This window comes from Octopus sinensis, linkage group LG21, assembly GCF_006345805.1.
Source record: "Octopus sinensis linkage group LG21, ASM634580v1, whole genome shotgun sequence".
Taxonomy (NCBI): Eukaryota; Metazoa; Mollusca; class Cephalopoda; order Octopoda; family Octopodidae; genus Octopus; species Octopus sinensis.
Window position 1 is genome coordinate 28,130,253 of NC_043017.1, and position 27,580 is coordinate 28,157,832.

Sequence of the window (27,580 nt, forward strand, 5' to 3'; positions counted from 1 at the left end):
AGATATATATAATTCATGGAGGCGCAATGGCCCTAGCGGTTAGGGCAGCGGATCGCGGTTGTAGGATCGCGGTTTCGATTCCCAGACCGGCGTGTGATAGTGTTTATGGGCGCGAAACTCTGATAGCCTGGTCGGTCGCGGTGATCACGGTGATATATATATATATATAATATATATATATATGTATATATATATATATATATATATTATATATATATATACGCACACATACATACTGTAATTATTCGGCATATAGTGCTTCACATATAGCTTACTCAATACATCGCGGGTTTTTCTGGCTAATACGTGTAAATTTATATCACGGACTCCTCAGTATATCGCGGGTTTCATTGGCTGGTACGTATTTCTATTGATATTGGATTTCAATTATTTCTGTGGAAATTTTGGAAACGTAACACCCGCGATAATTGAGGGGGTTACTGTATGTGACCGCGTGTGTATCGTTAGCGATTTTGTTTCTCCGTCTTCCCTTCTCTGGAATTTCTCTCTATTTCTGATGAAGAGCTCCGCTCGAAACGTGAAACACCATTCTTTTCTTTCCTTTCCTGAGCGTCCAGTAACACTGTACTTATTCCACTTCCTCGCGTTGTGTTTTTTTCTTGCTTGTTCCTGTTGGATTGACTATATATGTATAATATATATATATTACAGAGTAAGCACATGAATACGAAACAAGGTGGAAAAAATAGTAGTCGAATACCAGAGGTAGAGTAATATGCTTTATTAAAACACAACAAAAATATAAAAAACTGTTACTCAGAGTTTTATAATATTTTTGCTACTTTTAATAAAGTATATATATATATTTATATATTATAATATATTATATATATATATATATGTGGAGGACGCATGGCTCAGTGGTTAGAGCGCCGAGCTTACGATCGTGAGGTGTGTGTGAGTTCGAATCCCGGACCGGGACGCGTGTTGTGTCTTGAGCAAAGCACTTTATTTCACGTTGCTCCAGTTCACTCAGCTGTAGAAATGAGTGGCGACGTCACGGGTGCCAAGCTGTATCGACCTTTGTCTTTCCTTGGATATCCACATGGTGGCGTGGAGAGGGGAGGCCGGTATGCATGGGCGACTACTGGTCTTCCTAAAAACAACCTTGCCCAGACTTGTGCCTCAGAGGGTAACTCTCTAGGTGCAAACCCATGGTCACTCATGACCGAAGGGGGTCTTTACCCCTTTATATAGATAGATATGTGTGTGTATGTATGTATGTATATGTATATATATATATATATATACACACACACACACATGCAGAGAGAGAGAGAGAGAGAGAGAGAGAGAGAAAGAAAGAAAGAGAAACATGTAATTGCGTGAGTATGCTGAGTGTCTGTCTATGTTTTATATATGTGTTTGTAGTCCCCTGTAGCTTCGTTAGTGTCCATATATGAGTTGGTAGTCACTTTCCTGCAAGTGTCGCTGCGTGAACGAAAATGGCGACATCGTATGGAGACGATTCCATGTAGCTTCGTTGGTTTTACGGCTTCTGAAAACCAGTGGAAGAATACCTCCCTTCAAGACATATGCTCACAACAGCTGCGGCAATCTGCCTTGACTACCATCTTAAATTTTTTTGACAAACCCTTGTGTGTACATGTGTGTGTGCGTATGTGCGTGTGTATGGAATCATCACAGTTACATTTACATTATCTGGTGCACAAGTGAATACGCTCTTTAGAGTGGATAGAAATATATTTATTACAAAAATGTGGCCTGTCTACTTTGACCTTTGCCCTTCGATTAGCTGTTCATGATTGGTGATTAGCTAAGCTTTTTTCTTACTGTTGATGGACTTGAAACATTTTTGCCTGTGCTGCAGTTTTTTTTTTTTTAGGAGCGCTTCCAAGAATGGTATGAACAGTGGATGTTTCGCTTTTACTTGTTACTCCTTAAATTCTTTAGGAATAACCACACTAACAAATGTTATTTGTAATTTCTTCGTAAAGCTCTGTTGTTATCAGGTAAATCACATCTCCAGGATTTCTATGATTGGTCAGCGTAGAATTACTCTGTTGCTGCTAATGGCTTGCCTATTCTCAAGAATATCAATATAAGGAATTTTGTCATTCTATAGCATTCCAAATGCGTTGTGATTAAAGAATACAGAAGGCTTTCATGGCACAGATCTGCTTTCTTTATAGCTGCACAGCGTTAACGCTATGTATAATATACAACAGAGTTAAATAAGAGGCAGCTTAATAATACAAAGACTCGTGGAAAAGAATTCTCCTTAGTCTGATCAAGTCAAGCATGAAGGTACCTAATCACATAAGGTAATTGTTTGAGTGTGTTAATTAGCACTTCTACGGATATCACATCGCTAACGATGCTGCTTTTTAAATAGTTGAAACAAGTGGCGTAGTCTAAGACTTGGTTCTCGAAGAGGGTGGTAATAGAAGAGCAGTATAACTATAGCTATAAGCGGCACTCCGTCGCTTACGACGACGAAGGTTCCAGTTGAACCGATCAACGGAACAGCCTGTTCGTGAAATTAACCTGGAAGTGGCTGAAGACTCCGCAGACAGGCTTACCTTTAACGTAATTCTTAGGGAGATTCAGCGTCACACAGAGTGTGACACGGTTGGCCGCTGTGAAATAAAAGTACTACTCGTTTTGCCAGCTGAGTGAACTGGAGCAACGTGAAATAGTATGTCTTACTCAAGGACAAAATCCGCTGAGAATCGCACTTGAGACCTTACGATCATGACCCGAATACCTGTCCACTAAGCCATGCAACTTCACAGGATGAGCATTAAGATTCTAACAAATAATCTCTCAGCTGATGGTGACAATTTTAGCACCAAGCGAACCTTCACTATCTGAAGGATAAGACGGACCAGCAGTGCTGGTTGAATATCAGTTTGTTTAAAGAATTGTGAAATTTGAACCCAAGAAATCATTCTAAAAATCTACTTAAATGACGCTATAAATGATAGAATTTTAACTCAGGACGTAAAGACAGACGAAACACCGGCTCGCCAACATTTCTGCTAGCCTTAGCGAGTGTGTGTGTGAGTGAGTGTTTGTGTGTATATATGTCTGTGTGTGCGTGTTCGCTCGTGCGTGTGTGTGTGTGTGTGTGTACATATTCATAAAAGTTTATCTGTATATATGTAGCTGCATATGTATGTGTAAATCTGAAGATAGACAATTTTCTTAGCTATCATCGCGTCTTGTGTAAATAAATTTGCGTCTATCACTTGTTTCTATGCGCATGTATACTCTTTTACTTGTTCCAGTCGTTCGACTGCGGCCATGCTGAAGCATCGCCTTTTAGTCGAGCAAATCGACCCCAGGACTTTGTAAGTCTAGTACGTATTTTATTGTTTTTTTTTTGCCGAACCGCTAAGTTCCGTGAACGCAAACACGCCAGCATCGGTTGTCAAGTGATGCTGGGTGGGTGGGGAACAAACGCAGACACACAAACATATAGACGCACACATATATACACACATACATATATACGACGGGCTTCTTTCAGTTTCCGTCTACCAAATCGACCCACAAGACTTTGGTCGGCCCGAGGCTACAGTAGAAGACACTTGCCCAAGGTGCCAGGCAGTGGGACTGAACCCGGAACCATGTAGTTGGTAAGCAAGCTATTTACCACACACCCACTCCTGCGCCTATATATATATATATATTTTTCTGTGCACTTGTATGGCAAACTGCCAACGAATATGATAAACATCAGTTTTCCACTACACCAATGGACCTGTTGAATATATCAATCAAACAAACAATAAAAGCAGAGAAGGGATCTAATTGTAAATTTACTGTCTTGGCCGACAATAGAACGGAAAATATTAAATACATCAATAATACAAATGCACTGTAAATATTCACGCCAAACTGCACTGCATGTCGCTATAAGCAATAGGCGTTTATTAAATATACATGTTCATTGAAAAACGTAATGCCGAAACATGTATGTGATAAATTATTACATGAGGTGTAACTGCTTTACAAATGGCTGCACCAGTCGTACCTGGATGCTAAATTTGACTAAGTACAGCAATATCAGAACGAGAATATTTATAATGATTGAATGAGAAGCTTAATGAATGAAGAACGTGGGATATTTATTCTCCAAAATTAATAGTTCGATCGATAACTGACACCATAAAATTCTACATAAGGGATCAATTAAATGAAAATGATATGCATAAGATAATGAACCCGTGTAGTTGTGGTGCAGAATATTTAAGGAAAGACATGAATGCGGGTTTCGAGTATTCGTGCCCCACTGGTTAACGCCAATTAAATTTAAGAGAGGCATGAAATTATATCGTTATGTTATTTTAATGGTTGTTATATTAAGTCGTTTCACGAAATATGTTACGTATCAGTTTCAAATCTCCATAAGACAGAGCATATATTCTCAGTTGAGGATGTAAGCTCATTGTCTATATATGTAATATGCATGTAACATCCTTGTATATGTATATAAATTATCTATAGATGAGATCCAGAGTTTCTCAATATAGAAAACATTTAGTAGTACTCAAAAGATTAATACTTTGATCCCGATGTCTTCACGGGGAGGGGATAATTCCACTGGATAATGAATAGTTATAAGAAGGATGAAGTTGAGCAGATGTGGAGGCAATTATGAGGATAAATAAATTAGGTATATTCAACGTAACAGTTTGGGTATGAAATACAAAATATACTTTTATTCTATTATTCTTATATGTTTCAGTCCGGAGGTTGTGGCCATGGTGGGACACCGCCAGTGTAAAAAGAATTGACCGAAATTGTTAGATTCAATATACCTAATTTGTTTATCAGCATAAGTGGTTTTATTCATACACACACCAACAAAAGCTCACACACTCTGTCCTGGTAATATTTATTTCAAATTTTGGCAGAAGACCAGACAGTTCGGGTGAGAGAGTAAGTCGATTACATCGACCCCAGTATTCGACTGGTACTCTTTATCGACACCTAAGTATGAAAGGCCAAGTCGACGTCGGTGGAATTCGAACTCAGAACGTGAAGACGAACGAAATGCCGCTAAGCATTTTACCCTGTGTGGTAACGATACTGCCAGCTCGCTCGCTTCTGTCCTAGAAATATTGTAGGCAGCAACAACGCGGTGGAAACCCAATGGCCCAGTGGTTAGGTCAGCGGACTCGCGGTCGTAAGAACGCGATTTCGATTCCTAGACCGGACATTGTGAGTGTTTATTGAACAAAAACACTTAAGCTCCACGAGGCTCCGGCGGGGGTCAGAGGTGAACCCCATTGTACGCTTTCACCACAATTTTCGTTCACTCTTTCTTACTACTTCTACCACAAAGCAAAAGGACCGCGGTGTAACCCACTATGGTTTGGTGAAATTTCAGACCCTAGTCTAGATTGGGAATCCTCTGTACTCCAGGATGGTTCAGCTCTCCACCCGTTAAAAAAACCACCGTTTACGGAATGAGGATAGCAACGTAGCTTTCGCACCCGTGCAACCGCCAGTCTATTGCGTGTGGTGGGTGGATCTTCAAGTTGCCACACGCATTCTTAGTAGCTTAGAGTAGGCTCGAATTAGAGATTATTCTTTGTGGCCAATGGCGTGAGTCTTGATTGGAAGAAGAAGACAACAGCGCGGCGGAATGGCTGATTCGTTAGATGAGTGGAGAAAATGTTTAGCGGCATTTCATCCACTTTTAAATCCCACCGATGACAATTATGCTTTTCATCCTTTAGAGGTCGATAATATAAGTACCAGTGGAAAACTGGGGTCGAAGTAATCCCTTCTTTAAAATTGCTGGTCTTATGCTAAGAGTTGAAACCCACATTTTTGGGAGCAAATTGATTAACTTCTCTAGCACCAGAATCTCGAATTGTGGAAGCACTCCGTTGGTTACGACGACGAGGGTTCCGGTTGATCCGATCAACGGAACAGCCTGCTCGTGAAATTAACGTGTAAGTGGCTGAGCACTCCGCAGACACGTGTACCCTTAACGTAGGATATTCAGTGTGACACAGAGAGTGACAAACCCGGCCCTTTGAAATATAGGTACAACAGAAACAGGAAGTAAGAGTGAGAGAAAGTTGTGGTGAAAGAGTACAGCAGGGATCACCACCATTCCTGCCGGAGCCTCGCGGAGCTTTAGGTGTTTTCGCTCAATAAACACTCACAACGCCCGGTCTGGGAATCGAAACCGCGATCCTATGACCGCGAGTCCGCTGCCCTAACCACTGGGCCATTGCGCCTCCAGAATCTCGAATATAAATACACTGTACAACTATAATAAAATATTTCTTTAGTTGTGTTTCTGCAAACGGTACTTTGACAGTGCGTGTGAAAGCTTCTAACCAGAGATTGGCCTGTTAGAAACCTCGAACTGAAGATGTTTAAATTGACGACCGTTGTGCAATATAGTTTAAATCAATCGCCCAATATATCTCTTAGCTAATCTCTTTCTTGTTGAGGAAAAGTCAGTCTATCACGCTCTAATTTTCTGTGTTATCTTCCATCAAGTACTTGGTGTTTCAGCTTAGTATACAACGAAGAAATATTTACAATTCTATAAGAGGTGAAATTTTAAGTTAATTATTCTGGGATTTGAATTTTCACTCTGATGCCAGGGGAATTGAAGAGCTTAATGTGCGACGGGATTGAATAAATAGCAGGCGGTAATTCCCAGAACCAAACACTTAACGAGCAAATTCTAGTTGCTGATTTCAACACATTCTCTTATTTCCACACCTCATTATATCTGTACAGAAAACAATCAACTATCAAACCAAATTATTAAGTATCCGATATATTTAGAGAAAGTTAACACAATCAACTTCTATTCTCTATAGTTGTTCGAGAGATGTTATAATTTTCTAGATTAGGAAAACTTTTATACATTTCACACAAATATTTCAATAATTGACTGCATCGATATGATTGCATTAAGATACGCTTTGTTTTCTTTAATCTAAAGAATATTTTTAGTAGTTATCATCCTTTAATTTAATACTTTACACAGAGACAAAAGAATTACTCTTAAGATAAATGGATATATAATATATAATTCTGAAGTTTTCTATTGTTTGTCAGTTACGTTTTTTATCTTCCCCTGTTTTTTGTTTGATAGCAGAAATATATCATCATTAGACCAAGCTGTCTGTCCAGCATCTACCACATCAAACTTTTGTTATATTTCAATATAAAATCATACACAGGCGGCGAGCTGGCTCAAAGCTTACTGACATCTTGTCAGTTTTACGTTCTGTGTTCAAATCCCGCCGAGGTCGACTTTGCCTTTTATACTTTCGACTTTGCCTTTTATACTTTTATACACACCGGGGTCGATGTAATCGACTTAATTCGTTTGTCTGTCCTTGTTTGTCCTCTCTGTGTTTAGCCCCTTGTGGGTAGTAAAGACATAGGTTTTTCATCTGTCTTTACGTTCTGAGTTCAAATTCCGCCGAGGTCGACTTTGCCTTTCATCCTTTCGGGGTTGATAAATTAAGTACCAGTTACACACTGGAGTCGATGTAATCGACTTAATTCGTTTGTCTGTTCTTGTTTGTCCTCTCTGTGTTTAGCCCCTTGTGGGTAGTAAAGAAATAGGTATTTCATCTGTCTTTATGTTTCTGAGTTCAAATTCCGCCGAGGTCGACTTTGCCTTTCATCCTTTCGGCGTTGATAAATTAAGTACCAGTTACGCACTGGGGTCGATTGTAATCGACTTAATCCGTTTGTCTGTCCTTGTTTGTCCTCTCTGTGTTTAGTCCCCGGTGGGTAGTAAAGAAACACATATCATCATTAGACCAAGCTGATTGTCCAGCATCTACCACATCAAACTTTTGTTATATTTCAATATAAAATCATACAAAGGCGGCGAGCTGGTTCAATGCTTACTGACATCTTGTCGGTCTTTATGTTCTGGGTTCAAATTCCGCCGAGGTCGAATTTGCTTTCATCATTTTGGGGTCGATAAATTAAGTACCAGTTTAACACTGAGGTCGATGTAGTCGACTTATCCTCGACCCTGAAATTTTTGGCCTTGTGCCAAAAGTTGAAACGGATATTAAATTATGCAAACACACACACATGTGTGTCTGTGTTTGTGTACAGGAGTCACAAAAGTGATGCAGTCATGATGGTAAGATTGGGGTTTCGATTCCTGAACCAGGTGACGCGGTGTGTTCTTCAGCGAAACACTTCGCTTCACAATATTCCAGTCCACTCAGCCGGTAAAAATGAGTAATCTTGCCACAGACCGGCACCCGTTTCAGGAGGCACGTAACAGAAGCCGGTACACCAGCTTTATGAGCCTGTCTTGTGAAGGACTTTAATCGCTTTTATATACATACAAGCTCTCTCATTTGCTCGCTCTCTCTCTCTCACACACACACACACACACATACCCACACAAACACAAATATGATATTTGTTCTACTTTTAATATTGAACCGCTACCTCAGCAAAAATCTGTTATTTCTTGCTCTCTCTCTCTCTCTCTCTCTCTCTCACACACACACACACACACACACACAATGATATTTCGTTTGCAAGATTCTTTATTTGAGTTCGTGTGTTGAAGCATATTCTGTTGTATCTGAGGAGTCATTTTCTTTTTGTGCCTTATAATTTAACACACTCACCGGTAAAATGTCCACTTATTTCTTATTTTAATAGTCAAGACTATTATTGAAAAGGTTGCAAGACGCAACGAAAATTTTAGGAAAAGTTCATAAGTAAATGAGTGGAAACTTTACTGGTGAATGTGTTAGATTATAAGGTACAAAAAGAAAATTACTCTCCCCAGACACAACAGTATATGATATTTGTTCTACATTTAATACTCAACCACCACCTCAGGAAAAATCTGTTTTTTTTTTTTTGCTCCCAACAGCAGTAGAATTTCTAACACTTTAGTGACAAATCCGACTTTATTTCGTTCTCGTTCCCATAGGGTTCCGTATTTATTAAATAGTTTCTTACATTCAAACATGGGTTTCTCGGGGTTATTTAGTTATTGTTGAAAATTTCTATATTTCATTGATTGGAATTTTATTTTATTTATTGAATTATATTTTATTTATTGAAAAGTTTTATATTTTATTGATTGGTTTGTTTGGAATTTTGTGTCCCATTGAAACTGAATAATTTATAACGTATATATCTTTCGAATTATTCCTTGGAGAACGTATCCATATTAAGAGTCAAAATTGTTTTCTGAGTGTAGCGACCGGCATACCAAAGAATAGACAACGTTTCCTCTGCCTGTCTGAAATAGTAACTGAGAGAGGTTGAGGTAGTATTTGCACCCCGAACTTGTAAAACTCTCACCAGATGATTTCACGTTCGAACTTATTCCGTGGAACCTTGGACAAATGTCTTCTATTGTAGCTACGTACCGTTTTAAGTCCTTGTGTGTGGATTTAGTAGACGGAATCTGAAAGTATCTCGTTGTAATATACCTTCATGTGTGAGCCTTGCCTCAAGGTTTGAATCCACCTCAACCTCACCGCTTGAAAACCTGCGTTGGTTTGTTTAAATCCCCGTTACTTAGCGGTTCGGCCTAAGGCACCGATAGAATAAGTACTGGACTTTTTAAAATCATGAAGTACTTTGATCGGATTGTTCATCAAAATCTCTTCAAAATGGTACTCCAGCGTAGCTTGCCGTCACGTTACTAACAAGTAAAATATATCGAATGTCAGATTAAGTAATATATACGGAATGTCAGATTCAGAAATTCTTAACACCAATCCTGATTGTCATACCTCAAGTTAATACAAAATATTCTTCCAAGAATTTCAGAATTCTTCCTAGAATTCCCCAAAATTAATCGTATTAAGGATGGAAAATTGAAAACAGACAATATACAGAGCATGCTTCTTTGACGTGGGAAATATAAGAAATGTAAACTACTTCATGTGTATGATGCGGAAATCAGAGGATCATATCTACATTTCCTTGCTGTTTACGTACATACCGTAAATCCTCGAGTATAATCCGCATTTTTTGCCCAAAATTTAAAGGTCAAAATCCCTGGTGTGTATTATATACGAGGTTAAAAATGAAAAAAATATTTTCTAAGCAATGTCCGAGTCTCTATTTGCTGTCTGGCAATGTTTATTCAGACGCATTTTGTGATGTCGGGCGTGAAAATACCTTAAGCTAAGTCTGAAAGCAATGAAGTCATAAAAGAATCATCCATAACTTGCAGTAAGCAACATTTATTTAAATAAAAGTATTCAGAACACGGAATAAAATATAACAAAAACAATTTGCAAACATTTCACATTTCCATATAACAGTTAAGAACATCAATATTGTATTACGCATGCGCGGAAGTGTTTGTTCGACTAGTTGCTGCTGGCTTAATTACGCACGACTCAAGTTAGATAAATGGTGCGTATTATACACAAGGTTTAGGTTTTTCAGAGGTATAACCCTCTAAAAATCCCCTGCATATTATACTCAAGGGCGGACTATACTCGAAGATTTACGGTTACTGTGTAGTTCTATGGACATTAATATTATATCTGTAATAAGCGTCTTTATTTTCAGGCATGGTGTATATATGTTTTCGTTTTCCCACATTTCGGAGATTGCCAATAAATTCTGTTTCAGCCCCGGATATTTGTAATTCATGTCTCAGGTTTATTATTTATATATTTATATATTATTTATATATATATTTATATATTATTTATATATGATAATGGTATCTTACTGAAAACAAACTAAGTCACTGACCGCTGAAGTAGTTGAATTTGGCTGACATTTTGCAAAATTCTATTACGTTTGTTTTTCTCAAATACTTGCAGGCCTGCTCCGGTTACAGCGTGTCATTAAGGCTCCGCTTGGTCACGACGCCCACATCTCAATCCGTCAAGTTGATGATAGAAACATGAGACAAGTTTTGCGAGAAGCAAAGGACAGTAAATGGAAGAATTTCATAATAGATCTATCAGTGGAAAAGTCAGCAATGTTTCTCAGAATGGTAAATATGCGTATTCTTTACTATTTCTTAAACGATTATATCATGCAATGATGAGGTTAAAGTGGTTATTACGGCCAGAACCTATAAGGCCTACTAGTTATGCTTCTGCAATGCGACCATAATTGAATATGAATGTGTGTGTGTACGTGTGTGCTTATATATATATATATATATATATATATAATATGTGTGTGTGATGGGTATACGTTTACATGTGTGTACATACGTGTGTGTTTGTGTAGATGATCCGTATGCGTTTACATATGTGTGTGTTACGTGTGTGTTTGTTTATATGATGCGTATGCCTTTACATATGTGTGTGCATATGTTTTTGTATATGATAAGTATGAGTGTATGCAAGTGTGTGTGTATATGTGTGTTTGTGTATATGATGCGTATGCGTTTACGTAAGTGTGTGTCTACGTGTGTATTTGTGTATATGATGCGTGTGCGTTTATGCAAGTGTGTGTGTTCGTGTATATGATATTTATGCGTTTACATAAGTGTATGTATACGTGTGTGTTTATGTATATGATGTGTATGCCTTTACATGTGTGTGTGTGTGCATATTTGTGTATATGATATGTATGCGTTTACATAAGTGTGTGTATACGTGTGTGCGTATATAATGCGTATGCGTTTACGTAAGTGTATGGATACGTGTGTGCGTATATGATACGTATGCATTTACATAAGTGTTTTTATACGTGTGTTTCTGTATATGATGCGTATGCCTTTACATATGTGTGCATGTGAGTGTGGCTATGATATATGTATACATATACACACATATATAGATGTGTGTGTGTGTGTGTAAAATCATATAGATATAGATGCATGCCTATACGCATATGCGTGTATATGCAGAAACGAAATTATATATTTCAATATATATATTTGTGTACATATATATATGGTCTATGTTTATGTATATATGGTCTATGTACATGTATATATGATCTATGTTTCTTCCTCCAATGTATGTTTGTATATATGTTTGTATATGTGTCTGTGTGCGTGCCTGCCGGCCTATGCATATGTGTGAATGTGTATCCGTGTGTATGTAAGAGAAATATTTTATCGTAATTCGTCTTTGTTTTGTGAAATGACAAAAATATATTCAAAGAGATTTCTCCCTGAAAGCATCAGTATCACTTTGGCATCAAAAGTTCTTAACTTATGACGTATGAGTGATTTATAATAGTTACGTCATAATCGATATTTTTTTTTCCTGTTTTTATTTTCTTCATTTTCTCTATATAGCATTTGTGGGCGTTATGATATATAGTGGATTTACGCCAATAACACAACATACAGAGCTTCTTGAGATGATTTAATAGCTTCTCCGAAACGATCTTGGTTCCAGATTTAAATTCAGACGAGTTTAAGATTTGCTTTCGTTTGTCTAGGGTCGATAAATCACATTAATATAATGAGATTTGTTCTATCAATGATGCACAGTCCTAGACAAAACTTGCCCTCATTCTTTTGTCAACTTTAAGTTATATTGGTATTATCTAACAAAGCACTGGATGTTTAGTTTAGTTTCGTTTCTGAAATCAAACACTCTTTAATCCCTTTGCGCCATACCCGTATCATTCTCCACTATTTGGTAAATTCCAAGCATTCCGTCCCAGAATATCTACTTTCATTATTTTGTTTCCCTGTCTGTTTTTTCTTGTTTATTAATCATATTAGTTTTATCGGCTTGAGTGCTTAGCAAACCTCATGGACACACATTTTTTTTCCTCCCGACCAAAACAACTAAATATGTTTTTAATGTTTTGGAATGTAAATAGTTTTGAAAGAGACGAGGATAAAAGTTATGTACGTAAGAGACAATATTATAACAGACATTGATTTCCTTTCTCACAGACTCCAGTTCTCTTCGTCTTCATGTTTAAAAAGCATTTACTACTTTGATTTCATAAGTAGAGGAAGGGACACAAGCATTAGGAATTATAACTTCTCCTTATAACTTCTAATCAAATACAGAATAATTCAATACTTAAGAGTAACTGAACGATCAATCCTGAGGCAAATCCATGTTGATTCTATACAAATGATAAAGAACATGTTTCGGTTTCTCGGGCTACGGTAGCCTATGACAGCATTTTTTGAAGCAGTTTCACTGAACCTTGTTTAAGGCTTTGTGTGAGGAAGGCTACAACCTGTGAGTTCCTTTTTGAAGAACATCTCGGAATACATAAAGAAATAGAGGAAGGACTACAGCTCACAGTGTATGCGTAGAGAGTTCTTACTCCTTCAACAAATAGCATCTAAGAACCAAATAATGGTGTTGAAATTGTGGTGATTAAGTCTACTCACACGCTGGGGAGAGGAAAGAAATTAAGGAAAGAAAACCAATTTCATTCCTTCCTATCTATGAAGTATAACATCTTATATCGACACAATGTAGACAAATATGGTACAAGAAAGTGAACGTTGTCGAGAATTAAAGGATCATATAGAGATTTGTGGCCAACAACTTAATTCGATTCCTTTTTATATAATTGGCATCTTTACATGTGCATATAATCCAGTGTTTGATGGCCTAATTATCACATCACACATTATCAACCCTAAATCGTATCACAGGCGACCATCTGCTACATACAATCAATGTATCACAATATATTAATATAAATTTGCAATTCTATGGGTGAGGTAGTACTTGAAACGGTTGGATGCTATACTAAGTGCATTACTATAATTAGTTATGCGCCTCTGCTTTCTTGTCCCAAATCTGCTAAACCCAAATTTGTCTTCCATATTACAAGATCAATAAAGTAATTTAATTACTGCCGTTGATCCAGTTGGATATGATATCTTCTAAATTAAGTTTGCCTGAAGCGGGGTCGTTAACATCTTTATAAGGTTTGTTCAATGGACTATTTCGTAAGAAGTTGAGATTCTTATTTTTCTAATTACAGCGAGATTTGTGAAATGAAAGGAAATAACGTTTTGCAAAACTGGACATTTCACGATCCGAATTGCGGACGAGAGGGCAACTAATTTGTATTTATTCTAGTATTGTCCCTTATTCAAACAACCTTTACAATTGAGTAGTGGGGTTCTGTTTAGGTTTAAGTATTTTAAAGGAAAACATTTTTATAATTTTTTTTGATCTGGAGAAAGGGAACTTGCATATGGTTTTTGCTAGGCTCTTAGAGACTGAAATAGTCCTGTCGCTAAACAAAGCTACCAAAAGAAAATAAAAAGGAAAACATAGACTTGTCCCCCTAGCATTGCTTGACAACCGATGCTGGTGTGTTTATGTCCCCGTCACTTAGCGGTTCGGCAAAAGAGACCGATAGAATAAATACTGGGCTTACAAAGAATAAGTCCCGGGGTTGATTTGCTCGACTAAAGGCGGTGCTCCAGCATGGCCGCAGTCAAATGACTGAAACACGTAAAATAAAAAAATTAAAATTAAAATTTAAAAAATGAAAAAAGAAAGATTTCAAGAGGTTCATTGTTCCGGAAAAAGGGTGGAAAATGAGTAACATGGGCGTTGAAATGTGGGAGTTAAGCAACTAGGAGTTCTTGATTTGTGCGACATAAACATAGATTAGCCGATGTTCATTTCAAAGTTAGGTAGAAGGCCACAAATACTTTTAAGGTGTGACAATGAAGGCCACTAATCCGTCACTGTTGTTTGGATGATACTTTATCTTAATGCTCATGGAAGAATGAAAATCAGAAGTTAATTTCAGTGGGATATGAAATCGGAATGTGAAGAGCCGTAAATAAATACTGCAAATTTAACTTGCAGCTTCTATTGCTGTGTGTTACGCAAGCTTCACAGGGGGTTCCATCATTTCCACATTCGTTGCACATGCTGCTTCGGAGTCGTTACCTGTTCCAACATGAAGTATGCTCTTTTATTTAGGAGCATCGTCCACGTTGTGTAGACAAGGGATTCATGATATCTCCATGGGTATTATCTAGTCACTGCTCTTGCAAGATCTGACCTTGGTATGTATCCATTGCTTTCCGGTGATAAAATCATTAAGTGAAGCGCTAGTTACAGTAGGATGCTCTGCATTTCTCTCTATCTCTCTCTTAAATGGCAACCATAACAGCGATAAGTGATATACATTGTAATTCGTACGTGAAAACAAAAACGCCATGAACTAATAAAGAAACACAGTAGAATGACTGTAGCCCTAGTAAAATACAGGGGATCTTTGAGGATCACAAATGAATATATTGGGCAGACTGGTCCATTTAGGCTTGATCTATGAATGTCGACTACAGCAAATAGAGGCTATAAATATTTGTATCACTTATACCATGTTTCACTATCGATATATGTCCTCAGTCGCAGAACATTGATTTCTGATATTAGCACACAGTCATATGATATTGGTTGGTTGGTGGAAGAGCGTTGTACATGATTTAACTGTCACGACTAATGAATGTCGATATTTACGATTATCAGTCGGGTAAAGATGAAAGAAATAGTTGACCGGAGCAGGAATTGAAACTAGAAAGGAAATAGCGTTACTAAATACTGCAAGCTATTGTCTGTCGCTGTAATAATTCTGGCAGTCTATGCCGCATCTTGAGGAAAATGCTGATTTATAACTTTGGCACAAAGGTTAGAGATTATATGCAATGACACATTCTGGTAAATCAATCCTAGTATATAGCAGATGTTTATCTTGCTGATCCAGAAGAGATCATTGGTTTAGTATAAATTTAACTACCATTGACACAGGCCTTGTCGGTTGAATCGAACAACCATAGATACTCAAAACAATTAATTATATTATTAAATCTCAAAGTGACTTATTATGGCGTTTCTGTTGTTGCTTAGATCCAGATCAGTGCAATAATCCTTCCGACAAAAGATCGAAATCGTTCCATTGACGATAATCCCTTCTTAATTTTACGGACAAAATATTCCTAGAATCTTTTAAATTTATTCAGGTTTTTCTTAACTTTTAAAGACAGAAATGCATGAATATAGGGAAATTTGTTGCTATGATCAAACTGATCAACGATCAAAATCATTCGAATCGAATCTTTGTATTTGACGCATTTTATCTAGGATATCATCATTCGAGCCGTCCTTCCAGTTTTAAATGACAGAGCTCTATGACTTGATCGAAATTTAGTTCCTATTTCTAGCATATTGCACGACTATGTAGAGGGACATTTAATGACTTGCAATAAAAGCACTTCAGTCACATTGCATTTCACTAATATATCAAGCTATATTTTGGGAAAGAACACCAAACTCTCCTCCTATCCTCACGCAAACAGAAAGCTTGAACATCATATATGGAAACCTTTCTGATCTCTGTCTTTGTTCATCCCTAAAATATATATTTTGTTCTATACACTAATATATTAGGAGCCTCAGTTACGTGAGGGGCGTATACTGAGTTGTAAACATAATTTTTGCTTGGAATAACAACGTCACCGAGTTATTGAATACCATTCACTGAATCTACACTATTGCCATCATTGGCACCGAATAACTTTATATTTGATGCTTCGTCTTGCGCTGCACCAGCCGAGGAGTTTTCAGTTCTTCCCACCACTAATTTTACAAGGCCAGCGATAAAGCCGTGGATTTCAAATTTCACTATTAAACTTAGCGTTAAAAAATAGACTTCTACAATATCCGTGTGCGGAGAAATCAAGCGTTAGGGTTAATACAGCTGAAAAAAATAATAGAAAAAGATTAGGGGAGCAAAAAACATATTTTCGTAGTTCCAGAGACATTGGTCGAACGACTTCAAAATCCTGAACACGTATAACAAAGGGAATGTTTTACAACACTGAAAATGCGATGTATTTGGTGTGAAGAGACGGAAGACTAATTCAAAGTTATAGTCAGTCCATTAGATCGATTAGGAGGCCAGTCGATTAGATCAACTCCAGTATGCAACTGGTGCTTAATTTATCGATTCCGAAAGGATGAACGGCAAAGTCGATCTCAGCGGAATTTGAATTCAGAACGTAAAGATGAACTACCTATTTCCTTACTACCCACAAGGGGCTAAACACAGAGAGGACAAACAAGGTCAGACAAACGGATTAAGTCGATTCCATCGTCCCCAGTGCGTAACTAGTACTTATTTAATCGACCCGGAAAGGATGAAAGGCAAAGTCGACCTCGGCGGATCTTGTCTGTCCTTGTTTGTCCTCTCTGTGTTTAGCCCCTTGTGGGTAGTAAAGATACAGGTATTTCGTCTGCCGTTACGTTCTGAGTTCAAATTCCACCGAGGCCTTTCTGGGTAGATAAATTAAGTATCAGTTGCATACTGGATCGATCCAATCGACTGGCACCCTCCACCAAAATTTCGGACCTTCTGCCTAGAGTAGAAAAGAATATTATAGACATACAAATATTCATTGTAAGGAGTGGATGATCTACAAGTTCAAGCCACTTTAGCTTGGCCCATTTTTTCGCTGTTTCGTTTTACCTTATATATATATATATATGTATATATACTTTATTTTCTGCTGCTTAAAATAAAGCATATTACTCTACCACTGGTATTTGAGTACTCTTTTTTCCACCTTGTTTCACATTTATGTGTTTACTCCGGTATATGTATATATATATATATGTGTGTGTGTGTGCATGGAAGAAAGTATGTATGTGTATATATATGTGTGTGTATTTATTGTTATACAGTTACATTGTGATATGGTATTATATTTTCATATATGATGTTTTACAGGCATTACAAGAAGGAATGGTAGATCCATACCATCATTATATTTTAACAACTTTGGTGAGTACATTCTTCATATTTCCCTTCTAAGACGTTCCCTGTCATTTGATACATACACACACACGTGTGTGTGTGCGTATGTATGCTTGCATGTATGTTCATGTGCGTATGAGAGACCGAGTGTGTGATGGTATATTCTGGTAAAGTCTATTCTGGCGATGCATTGAGTATCTGATTGTCGTCGATATATTAGTATGCAATAACGGAATGGTGATCAATACCGTCGTAGCGGACGGTTATATATATATATTACACATATATATATCACCGTGATCACCGTGACCGACCAGGCTATCAGCAATGCATCAATCCTGTCAGGGAGGATATAAACAAGTGCTCATCAAATAGACATTTTCACAAATATAAGAAACCACGGAAAATGTGAGATACATATGTATGTGTGTGCATATGCACACACTAACACACTCAAACATAGACGCATATATATATGTAGCTATCAGATGTTGCTTCGCATTGCTTTAGCCTTCAAATGACGCCACCCCGCTGGCTAACCGAGCAGGCCAACAGAAGAAAGAGTGAGAGAAAGTTGTAGCGAAAGAGTACAGCAGGAATCGCCACTACCCTCTGCAGGAGACTCATGGAGCTTTAGTTGTTTTCGCTCAAAAAACACTCACAACGCCCGGTCTGGGATTCGAAACCGCAATCCTTCGACCGCGAGTCCGCTGCCCTAACCACTAGGCCATTGCGCCTCTCTCTCTCTCTCTCTCTCTCTATATATATATATAGCATATAGGCGGCCACTCAGTGTCATCCCTCTTATATGTCGCGTGTGTACCGTTGGCGATTTTTCCCTCCGTCTTCCCTTCTTTGGATCTTTCCTTTTCCTATGTTTCTGACGAAGAGCTCCGCTCGTAACGTTAGACCCTCCTTCTTTCCTTCCTTCCTGAGCGTCCAATAATACTATACTTGTTCCAAGTCCTCGCGTTGTTGTGTTTTCTCTTTGTGTTTTCTTGTTTGGATTAACTTTATATATATAATATTATTTCAAATTAATAATTACACGGTAGCTGAATGTGGTTGAGGTGTCCCAGGAAACAATGGTCTCACTTGTGTGGGATTTAATTCCGAGGAGAAGCAAGTGGTATTTAGGAGAAAATAGGTAAACAATTGAAAACGGAGACAAACGCTCAATATGACATTTATATCTTCATATCTTCGACATACATTTCGATGGATGCATTCAAAATACATCAGACAAAATAAATAATGATCAGCAATGCATCAATCCTATCAGGGAGGATATAAACAAGTGCTCGTCAAATAGACATTTTAACAAATATAAGAAACCACGGAAAATGTGACAGATACATATGTATGTGTGTTGTGTGTGCATATGCCCACACTAACACACTCAAACATACACGCATATATATATATATATGGTGGCTGCCCCCTCGTTATTGATTTTGTCCATTGCACGAAGCTTGATCAATGTTGTTATCGTGCAATGCCTGTGCAAGAAGAGGTTTTTTTTTTTAGTGAGAAAAGGCTCTGCACAGAGTCAATCCCACTCACTAAGCAACAGCAGCTATAATCCGAAAAGAATAACAAGTCAACATCATCGGTAACCACTGAGCCGCAAGTTTTATGTCGGAGTTATCCCAGTTACCTGAGTTACCTTCTCCCAGAAGGATGCCCTAACAAAGGCTAGGAGTGCTTCACTCCCAATGGTTTAACCGTACGATCGGGTATTCAGTCCGATTATTTCTATGTCCCCGCGCATGATACAGCCTTAAGACATTTATTGGATGGCCGTTGACTCTCAAGAGTTCCTCCGCCCTTCGACGGGTTTTGGTTTTCATCCCGCAGGGTGTCAACTAAATACCCACCTCAACAAGCAAGCTTGGTGGGGTTGCCGGTTTAGTCGCCGACGACCCGACCATGCAACAGGTTGTACTGTGTTACATGTTACCAGTAGCACTCGAAAGTGACCTGACATAAATATAATATATACATATATTTTTATATATATACACACATAGATACATGTACCCAGGTACACATCTAGATATATACACGTCCACACAAAATGTGACCTCGTGTGTACTGTTGGCGATTTTTTCCCTCTGACTTCCCTTCTCTGAATCTTTCCTTCTCCTATGTTTCCGACGAAGAGCTCCGCTCGAAACGTTAAACCCTTCTTCTTCCCTTCCTTCCTGAACGTCCAATAATACTATATTTGTTCCACGTCCTCGCGTTGTTGTGTTTTTTTTTTTTTTTAGCTTTCTTGTTTGGATTAACTATATATATATATATATATAAATACATACATACGCATACGTTTATAGACGTGTACGCCCACGTCCTTACAGACATTAATGCACGTATACACACACCACACACACACACACACACAACACACACACACACACCACACACACATATATATATATATATATATATTATATATATATATATATAATATACACATACACACTCATACGCACACATGTATATGTGTTCATATGGATATTATTATATGTATAAATACACGTACAAAGTGCATAATCTGTAAATACGCACGCATCTCTCTCTCTCTCTCTCTCTCTCTCTCTCTCCCTCTCCCTCGCACATACATTCACACAAATATATGGTAACCTATAAGTGCGTACGTCAAATTTCTTTTATCTCTGCGCGAGCCTGTGTGCGTGTGTGTGTCACTTCTCTGTATATTTTTCAAACGTCATGTTGTATAATTTTTATTTACTTTTGGATCATACCTTCCTTTCTAAAACTATCGAATATATATCTGTCAAATAGTTCTTAGAAATGCTGTAGTTCTTTGTTTTGTTAATTTTCCATTTAGATTCTTTTGTATGAAAATCCTATTCCCTTATGTCGGAAATAGAAATAACTTACAAACCAATACGCTCTGAATTATTTTAAAAAAAAATATTTTCGTTTCATTTTATTTAGTTTCTTTTCTCTATAAAATATTTTAATTAGAGGATTGTGCTTACATGCTATCTTAAAGGTGTCGAAAGATATCATTTTCAGATTTACATGCGTGGATTTGGTAGATGGAACCCGAAAGAAGTCTATTGTGTATGTGTGTGTGTGTATATAATATATATATATATATATATATATATATATATATATATTATATATATATAATATATATATATATATATATATATATATATGTATGTATATATGAGTGGCTGTGTGGTAAGTAGCTTGCTTACCAACAATACAGCAACATAGTTCTAGGTTCAGTCCCACTGCGTGGCACCTTGGACAAGTGTCTTCTATAACCCCGAGTCGACCAAAGCCTTGTGAGTGGATTTGATGGACGGAAACTGAAAGAAGCCCGTCATATATATATATATGTTGGTGTTTCTGATAAGTGACCGATAGAATGTGTGTCCGATAAGAGACCGAAGAGACCGATAGAATAAGTACTAGGCTTACAAAGAATAAGTCCTGGGGTCAATTTGCTCGACTAAAGGCGGTGCTCCAGCATGGCCGAATAAAGAAATAAATCCTCCTCCGTCCTTTTCCTCTGCCTCTCTCTCCCTGTTCATTTGACTCCCTCATCTCTTTCTTCAATGACGGAATGGAGAGAGAAATATTGAATGGGAGACACATATACGGTTTGAGAAAAACAGAGAGGGAGCGGATCGGCGGGGTTATGATTGTGGATGTTAGGAAAACTGAATAACAATCATCCACAGAAATCTTTTCTTGCAAATTCCTTCACCATTATCTTTTCATGTAAATCGCAACGGATTAAATTTCGCAAAGAATGCAGCATATGTCTAATCTCAAAATATCTCTGTGGTCTTTAATTTATCTAACACCCTCTATTTATAAGGATCGCTGAGGATACATATCTTTATATATAAAAGTAAGGTTGTGTGCTGTCTGTCTCCTACGATTTAGATTCCTAACTACTCCCACATTTTGCGGTGCAGTTTAACGAAAACCGGGTATCTTATAGTCGTGATTCATATAAAGCCCTTCTAGGTATTAGCGCGCGTCTACGATGAGTCTACGATTTAAAAAATAATTTACCATCATTTTTTTCCATTTTAATGCATATTTTTAATATAAGGGAAGTAACTCTCTAAAAATGTCTACGATGAGTCAACGATTTAAAAAAATTTACCATAATTTTTTTTTTCCATTTTTTATGCATTTTTTGCTATTTTTTGGCTATAACTCTCTAAAAATGCTTTATAGTTATTTCCCTTACAAACCCGAGCAACGCCGGGCGATACTGCTAGTTTGATATAAGCACTAAACATTCTAAGGTGTATTTCTCCTCAAAACATTTCTCATTGCTCATCTTGACTGGCCGGGGAGAAACTTGAAAACAACCACATATTATTACAGCGTTTTTGCTTGATATCAGAACGCAGATTTCCAATTCATTCATTCATTCTACGTTAAGTGTTATACTAATTTCTTTGAAGAGCAACGTAATGTACTATACCGATAAATGAGAATTCATTGTTGATATGTATAGGCGCAGGAGTGGCTGTGTGGTAAGTAGCTTGTTTACCAACCACATGGTTTCGGGTTCAGTCCCACCGCGTGGCACTTTTGGGAAAGTTTCTTCTACTATAGCCTCGGGCCGACCAAAGCCTTGTGAGTGGATTTGGTAGACGGAAACTGAAGGAAGCACGTCGTATATATATTATATATATATATATATATATGTGCGTGTGTGTGTTTGTGTGTCTGTTTGTCCCCATAGCATTGCTTGACAACCGATGCTGGTGTGTTTAAGTCCCCGTCACTTAGCGGTTCGGCAAAAAGAGACCGATAGAATTAGTACCGGGCTTACAAAAGTATAAGTCCTGGGGTCGAGTTGCTCTATTAAAAGGCGGTGCTCCAGCATGGCCGCAGTCAAATGACTGAAACAAGTAAAAGAGTAAAAGAGTATGTAAAATGATTGTTGATATCTAAAGGTCATATAGTTAGAGGGATTTCAAGGACCAGCTTATGCCTGGATGTAGTCATGTCTTTTACAAAATATTTAGGAGGGATGTAGTCATGTCTTTTACAAAATATTTAGGAGGGATGTACTCATGTCTTTTACAAAATATTTAGGAGGGATGTACTCATGTCTTTTACAAAATATTTAGGAGGGATGTACTCATGTCTTTTACAAAATATTTAGGAGGGATGTACTCATGTCTTTTACAAAATATTTAGGAGGGATGTACTCATGTCTTTTACAAAATATTTAGGAGACGTGTAACTTAACTAAAAGAAACCGCATTCAGAGGAATAGTGCTTTGAATATAACTTCTTGTGCGCCATTCTAAGTACGTTTAGTTTATTAATAGATTTATTTCTGGTCAGATAATGTGCGCAATTCGCCTCTACAGACTATGGTTTCTTCTTCCACCCTGAAAACATGCCAGTTTTTAAATGAATAATGTTTCGATTCGTTAAGAAATAACAAGACAATTCCTTGTTCAGAGCAGATGGAATTGACAAACCCACATCTTCTCTGGCATCAATACAAAAATAATGTATGTCAGAAGGCTATCAAAACTAAGCCAAACTACAGAATGGTGATGTGTACACGGAATTTTTTCTCCCCGGCATTTATAATGAAATGCCAGAGTCATATAAAAATACGTTGGTAGTAGAAGAAATTGCTCAATCTTTGCCTCAATTTCTGAATGAAGATGTAACTCACTCGTTGACTAACTATAAACCGACATGAACCGGCACCATGAACAGAAGTGAACATAAATACTGAGAGGATTTTTCATTGATAATCCTAGTGGCATAACTAAGGCATTCCTTAACAACGGCCTGCTTCCAAAAGTAGGATAAGTTCGCAGTTTACGTATGCTGTTGCATAAGTTGGCTATCTGTAGGGTGCTACAACGGCACACATTTTATATTAGCTGTTGGCTAACCCCTATGCAACATGAAACTAGAGAAACAGATCACTGAAGTGCAAGCTTCAGCAAAGATTGTAGAATATCACTTGAGATAAAGCACCTGTGCTACAAACAAGAAGTGTAAACCTTTGGTCGGGTAAAACTGCATCTGGTTAATAAAATGTATAATAGATCTTAATATGCAGGTAGTTAGTGATTTAAAAAAGAAAGGGCGTCTTCTACTGTAGCCTCGGGCCAACCAAAGCCTTGTGAGTGGATTTAGTAGACGGAAACTGAAAAGAAGCCCGTCGTATATATATATATATATATATATATATATATATAACGGGAAACTTTATGAAAATAAACAAAAGACGAAGGCAGGTGGAGTACAAACAAACAAATGTATTAGGATGGCGCTCAGGAATATAAATAAAATAAGTCTTTTACGTTTCGAGCCTACGCTCTTCAACAGAAAGATACACAGAAAAGAAACACAGAAAGAAACAAGGAGAGAAAAAAATACGTGCAGCGGCTAGCGAATCAACATGGTGATATATATATATATATATATATATATGTGTGGTGTGTCTGTGTTTGTCCCCCCATGATCGCTTGACAACCGAAGCTCTCGTATTTACGTCGCCGTAAATTAGCGGTTCGGCAAAAGAGACCGATAGAATAAGTACTGGGCATACAAAGAATAAGTCCTGGGGTCGATTTCCTCGACTAAAGGCGGTGCTCCAGCATGGCCGCAGTCAAATGACTGAAACAAGTAAAAGAGTAATACCTCTAGTGTCACGAAATATTCAGAACATGTTTGTTTGAAAACCGAATGTCTATAATTTCAAGTTCAGAAACTTTGCATTTGTAACCATATATATATTCGTTTATTCTTTTACTTGTTTCTGCCATTTGACCCCGGTCATGCTGGAGCACCGTCTAAAAGAGTGTTAGTCGAAGAAATCGCCCCTAGAAATTATTCTTTGTAAGCTTAGTATTTATTCTATCCGTCACTTTTGCCGAAACGCTAAGTTACGGAGGCGTAAGCACACCGACATCGGTTGTCAAGAGACGATGGGAAGACAACCACAAGCATAAACACACACACATAAATATACATACATATATACATACATACATATACGACGGTATTCCTTCAGTTTCCTTCTACCAAATCCATTCCCAACGCTTTGGTCGGCCACAGGCTATAATAGAAGACACTTAGCCAAGGTGTATGCAGTGGGACTGAACTCAAAACCATGCGATTGGGAAGCTGGCTTCTTACCACACAGCAATGTCTGCACCTATGTTCTTCAATAGTATTAATGGTACTCGTGATATCCTTATCCGGTCACTCCAAGTTTCAAGTTAACACTGGATCCATTGGTTGGGTATATGAATTTTAACGGATCCAATTTCCCGTCCGATTCAGCATCATGTCAACCGACAGGATATCCCTAAGACAAACAGTGAACATTGTTGCAATGTATATGAATAAACATGTTTTCCTTCCATAGTTAAATTTATACTCGTAATAGGGTTATAAAGCCTAAATATTTCTTCATCGTACGATCAAAGAGAACAGGAATAGAAATATTGTCCCAAGGAAATATACAGAATTCAGTGACAATATATAGAAGTTATAATTCATTATTAATATATACTCTTTCACATGTTTCAGTCATTTGACTGTGGCCATGCTGGAGCACCGCCTTTTATTCGAGCAAATCGACTCCTGGACTTATTCTTTGTAAGCCTGGTACTTATTCTATCGGTCTATTTTGCCTAACCGGTAAGTTACGGGGACGTAAACACACCAGCATCGGTTGTCAAGCGATGTTGGGAGAGGGAAACAAACACACACACACACATATATATATGATATATATATATATATATATACACACACACAGTGGCCAACTGGTTTTTAACATGTTAAATAAATATAAATTCATCGCGATTTTCAGATCAAATAATAATTTCATATCCTAGGGACAACGTAAAAAAATTGCAATCATAGATATGAATCACAAATATATTATAGTCAAGGTAAATTTGCATTAGCAATAAAAAAGAAGGTAAAGAAAATGTGATGATCACGCAGGGAATGCAATTTAGATTGCAGGTAACTGAAACAATACTCGAAAAAATTTCAAGGACGAAAACATAATCTATAAAGTTGCTAATTAGAAATATGTAGAACTTAGGCACGAAGCAGATTTGCACAATCTATGTGTGTATATATATTATATTATATATATATATATATATATATATATATATTATATTATATATAATATATATATATATTATATATATTATATATATATATGTATATATGTATATAATGTATATAGGTATATATATGTATATAGGTATATATATGTATATATGTTATATGTGTATATATGTATAAATATATACGTATAATGTTATAATATATACGTATATGTATATATAGTATAAATATATACGTATGATTGTATATATATGTATATAATATATAAGTATATATATATATATATAACGTATATGTATATATATACGTATATGTATGTTGTATATATACGTATACGTATGTATGTAATATTATATATATACGTATATGTATATACGTTATATATATATATATATATAATATATAGTACATATATGTATATGTATATACGTGTATGTATATATACGTGTATGTATATATACGTCTATGTATATACGTATATGTATATACGTGTATATATGTATGTATATATATATGTATATGTATTTATATATATATATATACTCATACACACATACATATGTATGTATACAGGATATTACATTATATAAAAACGTATTTACATAAGCATGTACATTTAATATATAACTCATCTGTGTGTGAGTGTGTACCTGAGGAAGAGAAGTTCCATATGATATATGTTTAGAACGAATCTGCTGAGCTAAGAAAATTAGATTTCCTACTGTTACATTCATAATTTCTAATATATTTTATCCCGCTTTGTCTCTTTAATTCGTCTGCATATTTTCTTTGTATATTTCATGATGCTAATAATATGTTCTAATTTGAAGTGTTCTCATCATCATGCGTCCCCAGATTATTGTTGAAAAATTCTAATCAACTACAACAGAAATAATGTCACTATATTCTAATTAACTTGCTATGCTTCATATTTTTCCCCCAGTCCCCAAAGCACACGTTTTACACATGAACTATATATATATATATAAACACATGTATAATTATATATATAAACACATATATAATTATATATATGTATATAAACATATATAATTATATATATATACACATATACAATTATATATATATAAACACATATACAATTATATATATAAACACATATATAATTATATATATATAAACACATATATAATTGTATATATATATATTTAATAAATGTATATATGATTATATATACATATATATAAATGCATCTCTGTATGTGTGCATTCAAAATCATGTGTATATATGCATAAATATATTTGTGCATACATGTGTAGGTGATTCTGCTTGCGTATAAACACCAATATGCATACGGGGATATATTTGTGTAAATATACATTTCATTTTCGTACGTAATCACTTATATGCGCACACTCGAAAACACGCAGCTATATATGTGTGTGTGTGTTTGTGTATGTATGTCTGCATATGCATATATATATATATACACATACACATATGAACAAATATACATATTTGTATACATACATATATGACTGTATGATTACCTATTTTTGTTTGTTTTTTGTTTTTCCAGTTTCAGCTCTTGAGCTGTGGCCATGCTGGGGCACCGCCATTGTGGTGTGAAGAGTAGTACAGCAGGGATCACCACCCCCTGCCGGAGCCCGTAGAAGCTTTTAGGTGTTTTCGCTCAATAAAGACACACAACGCCCGGTCTGAGAATCGAAACCGCGATCCTCGGACCGCGAGTCCGCGCCCTAACCACTAG

General features: G+C 36.8%; 1 protein-coding gene across 1 annotated transcript in view; it reads left to right on the plus strand.

Moving 5' to 3' along the window:
- LOC115222821 (glutamate receptor ionotropic, kainate 2-like) overlaps positions 1-27,580 on the plus strand; it is a 310,276-nt gene that overhangs the window by 108,533 nt on the left and 174,163 nt on the right. The window contains 2 exon segments of the mRNA XM_036511777.1: positions 10,809-10,984; positions 17,686-17,739. Coding sequence (XP_036367670.1) covers positions 10,809-10,984; positions 17,686-17,739 — 230 coding nt within the window.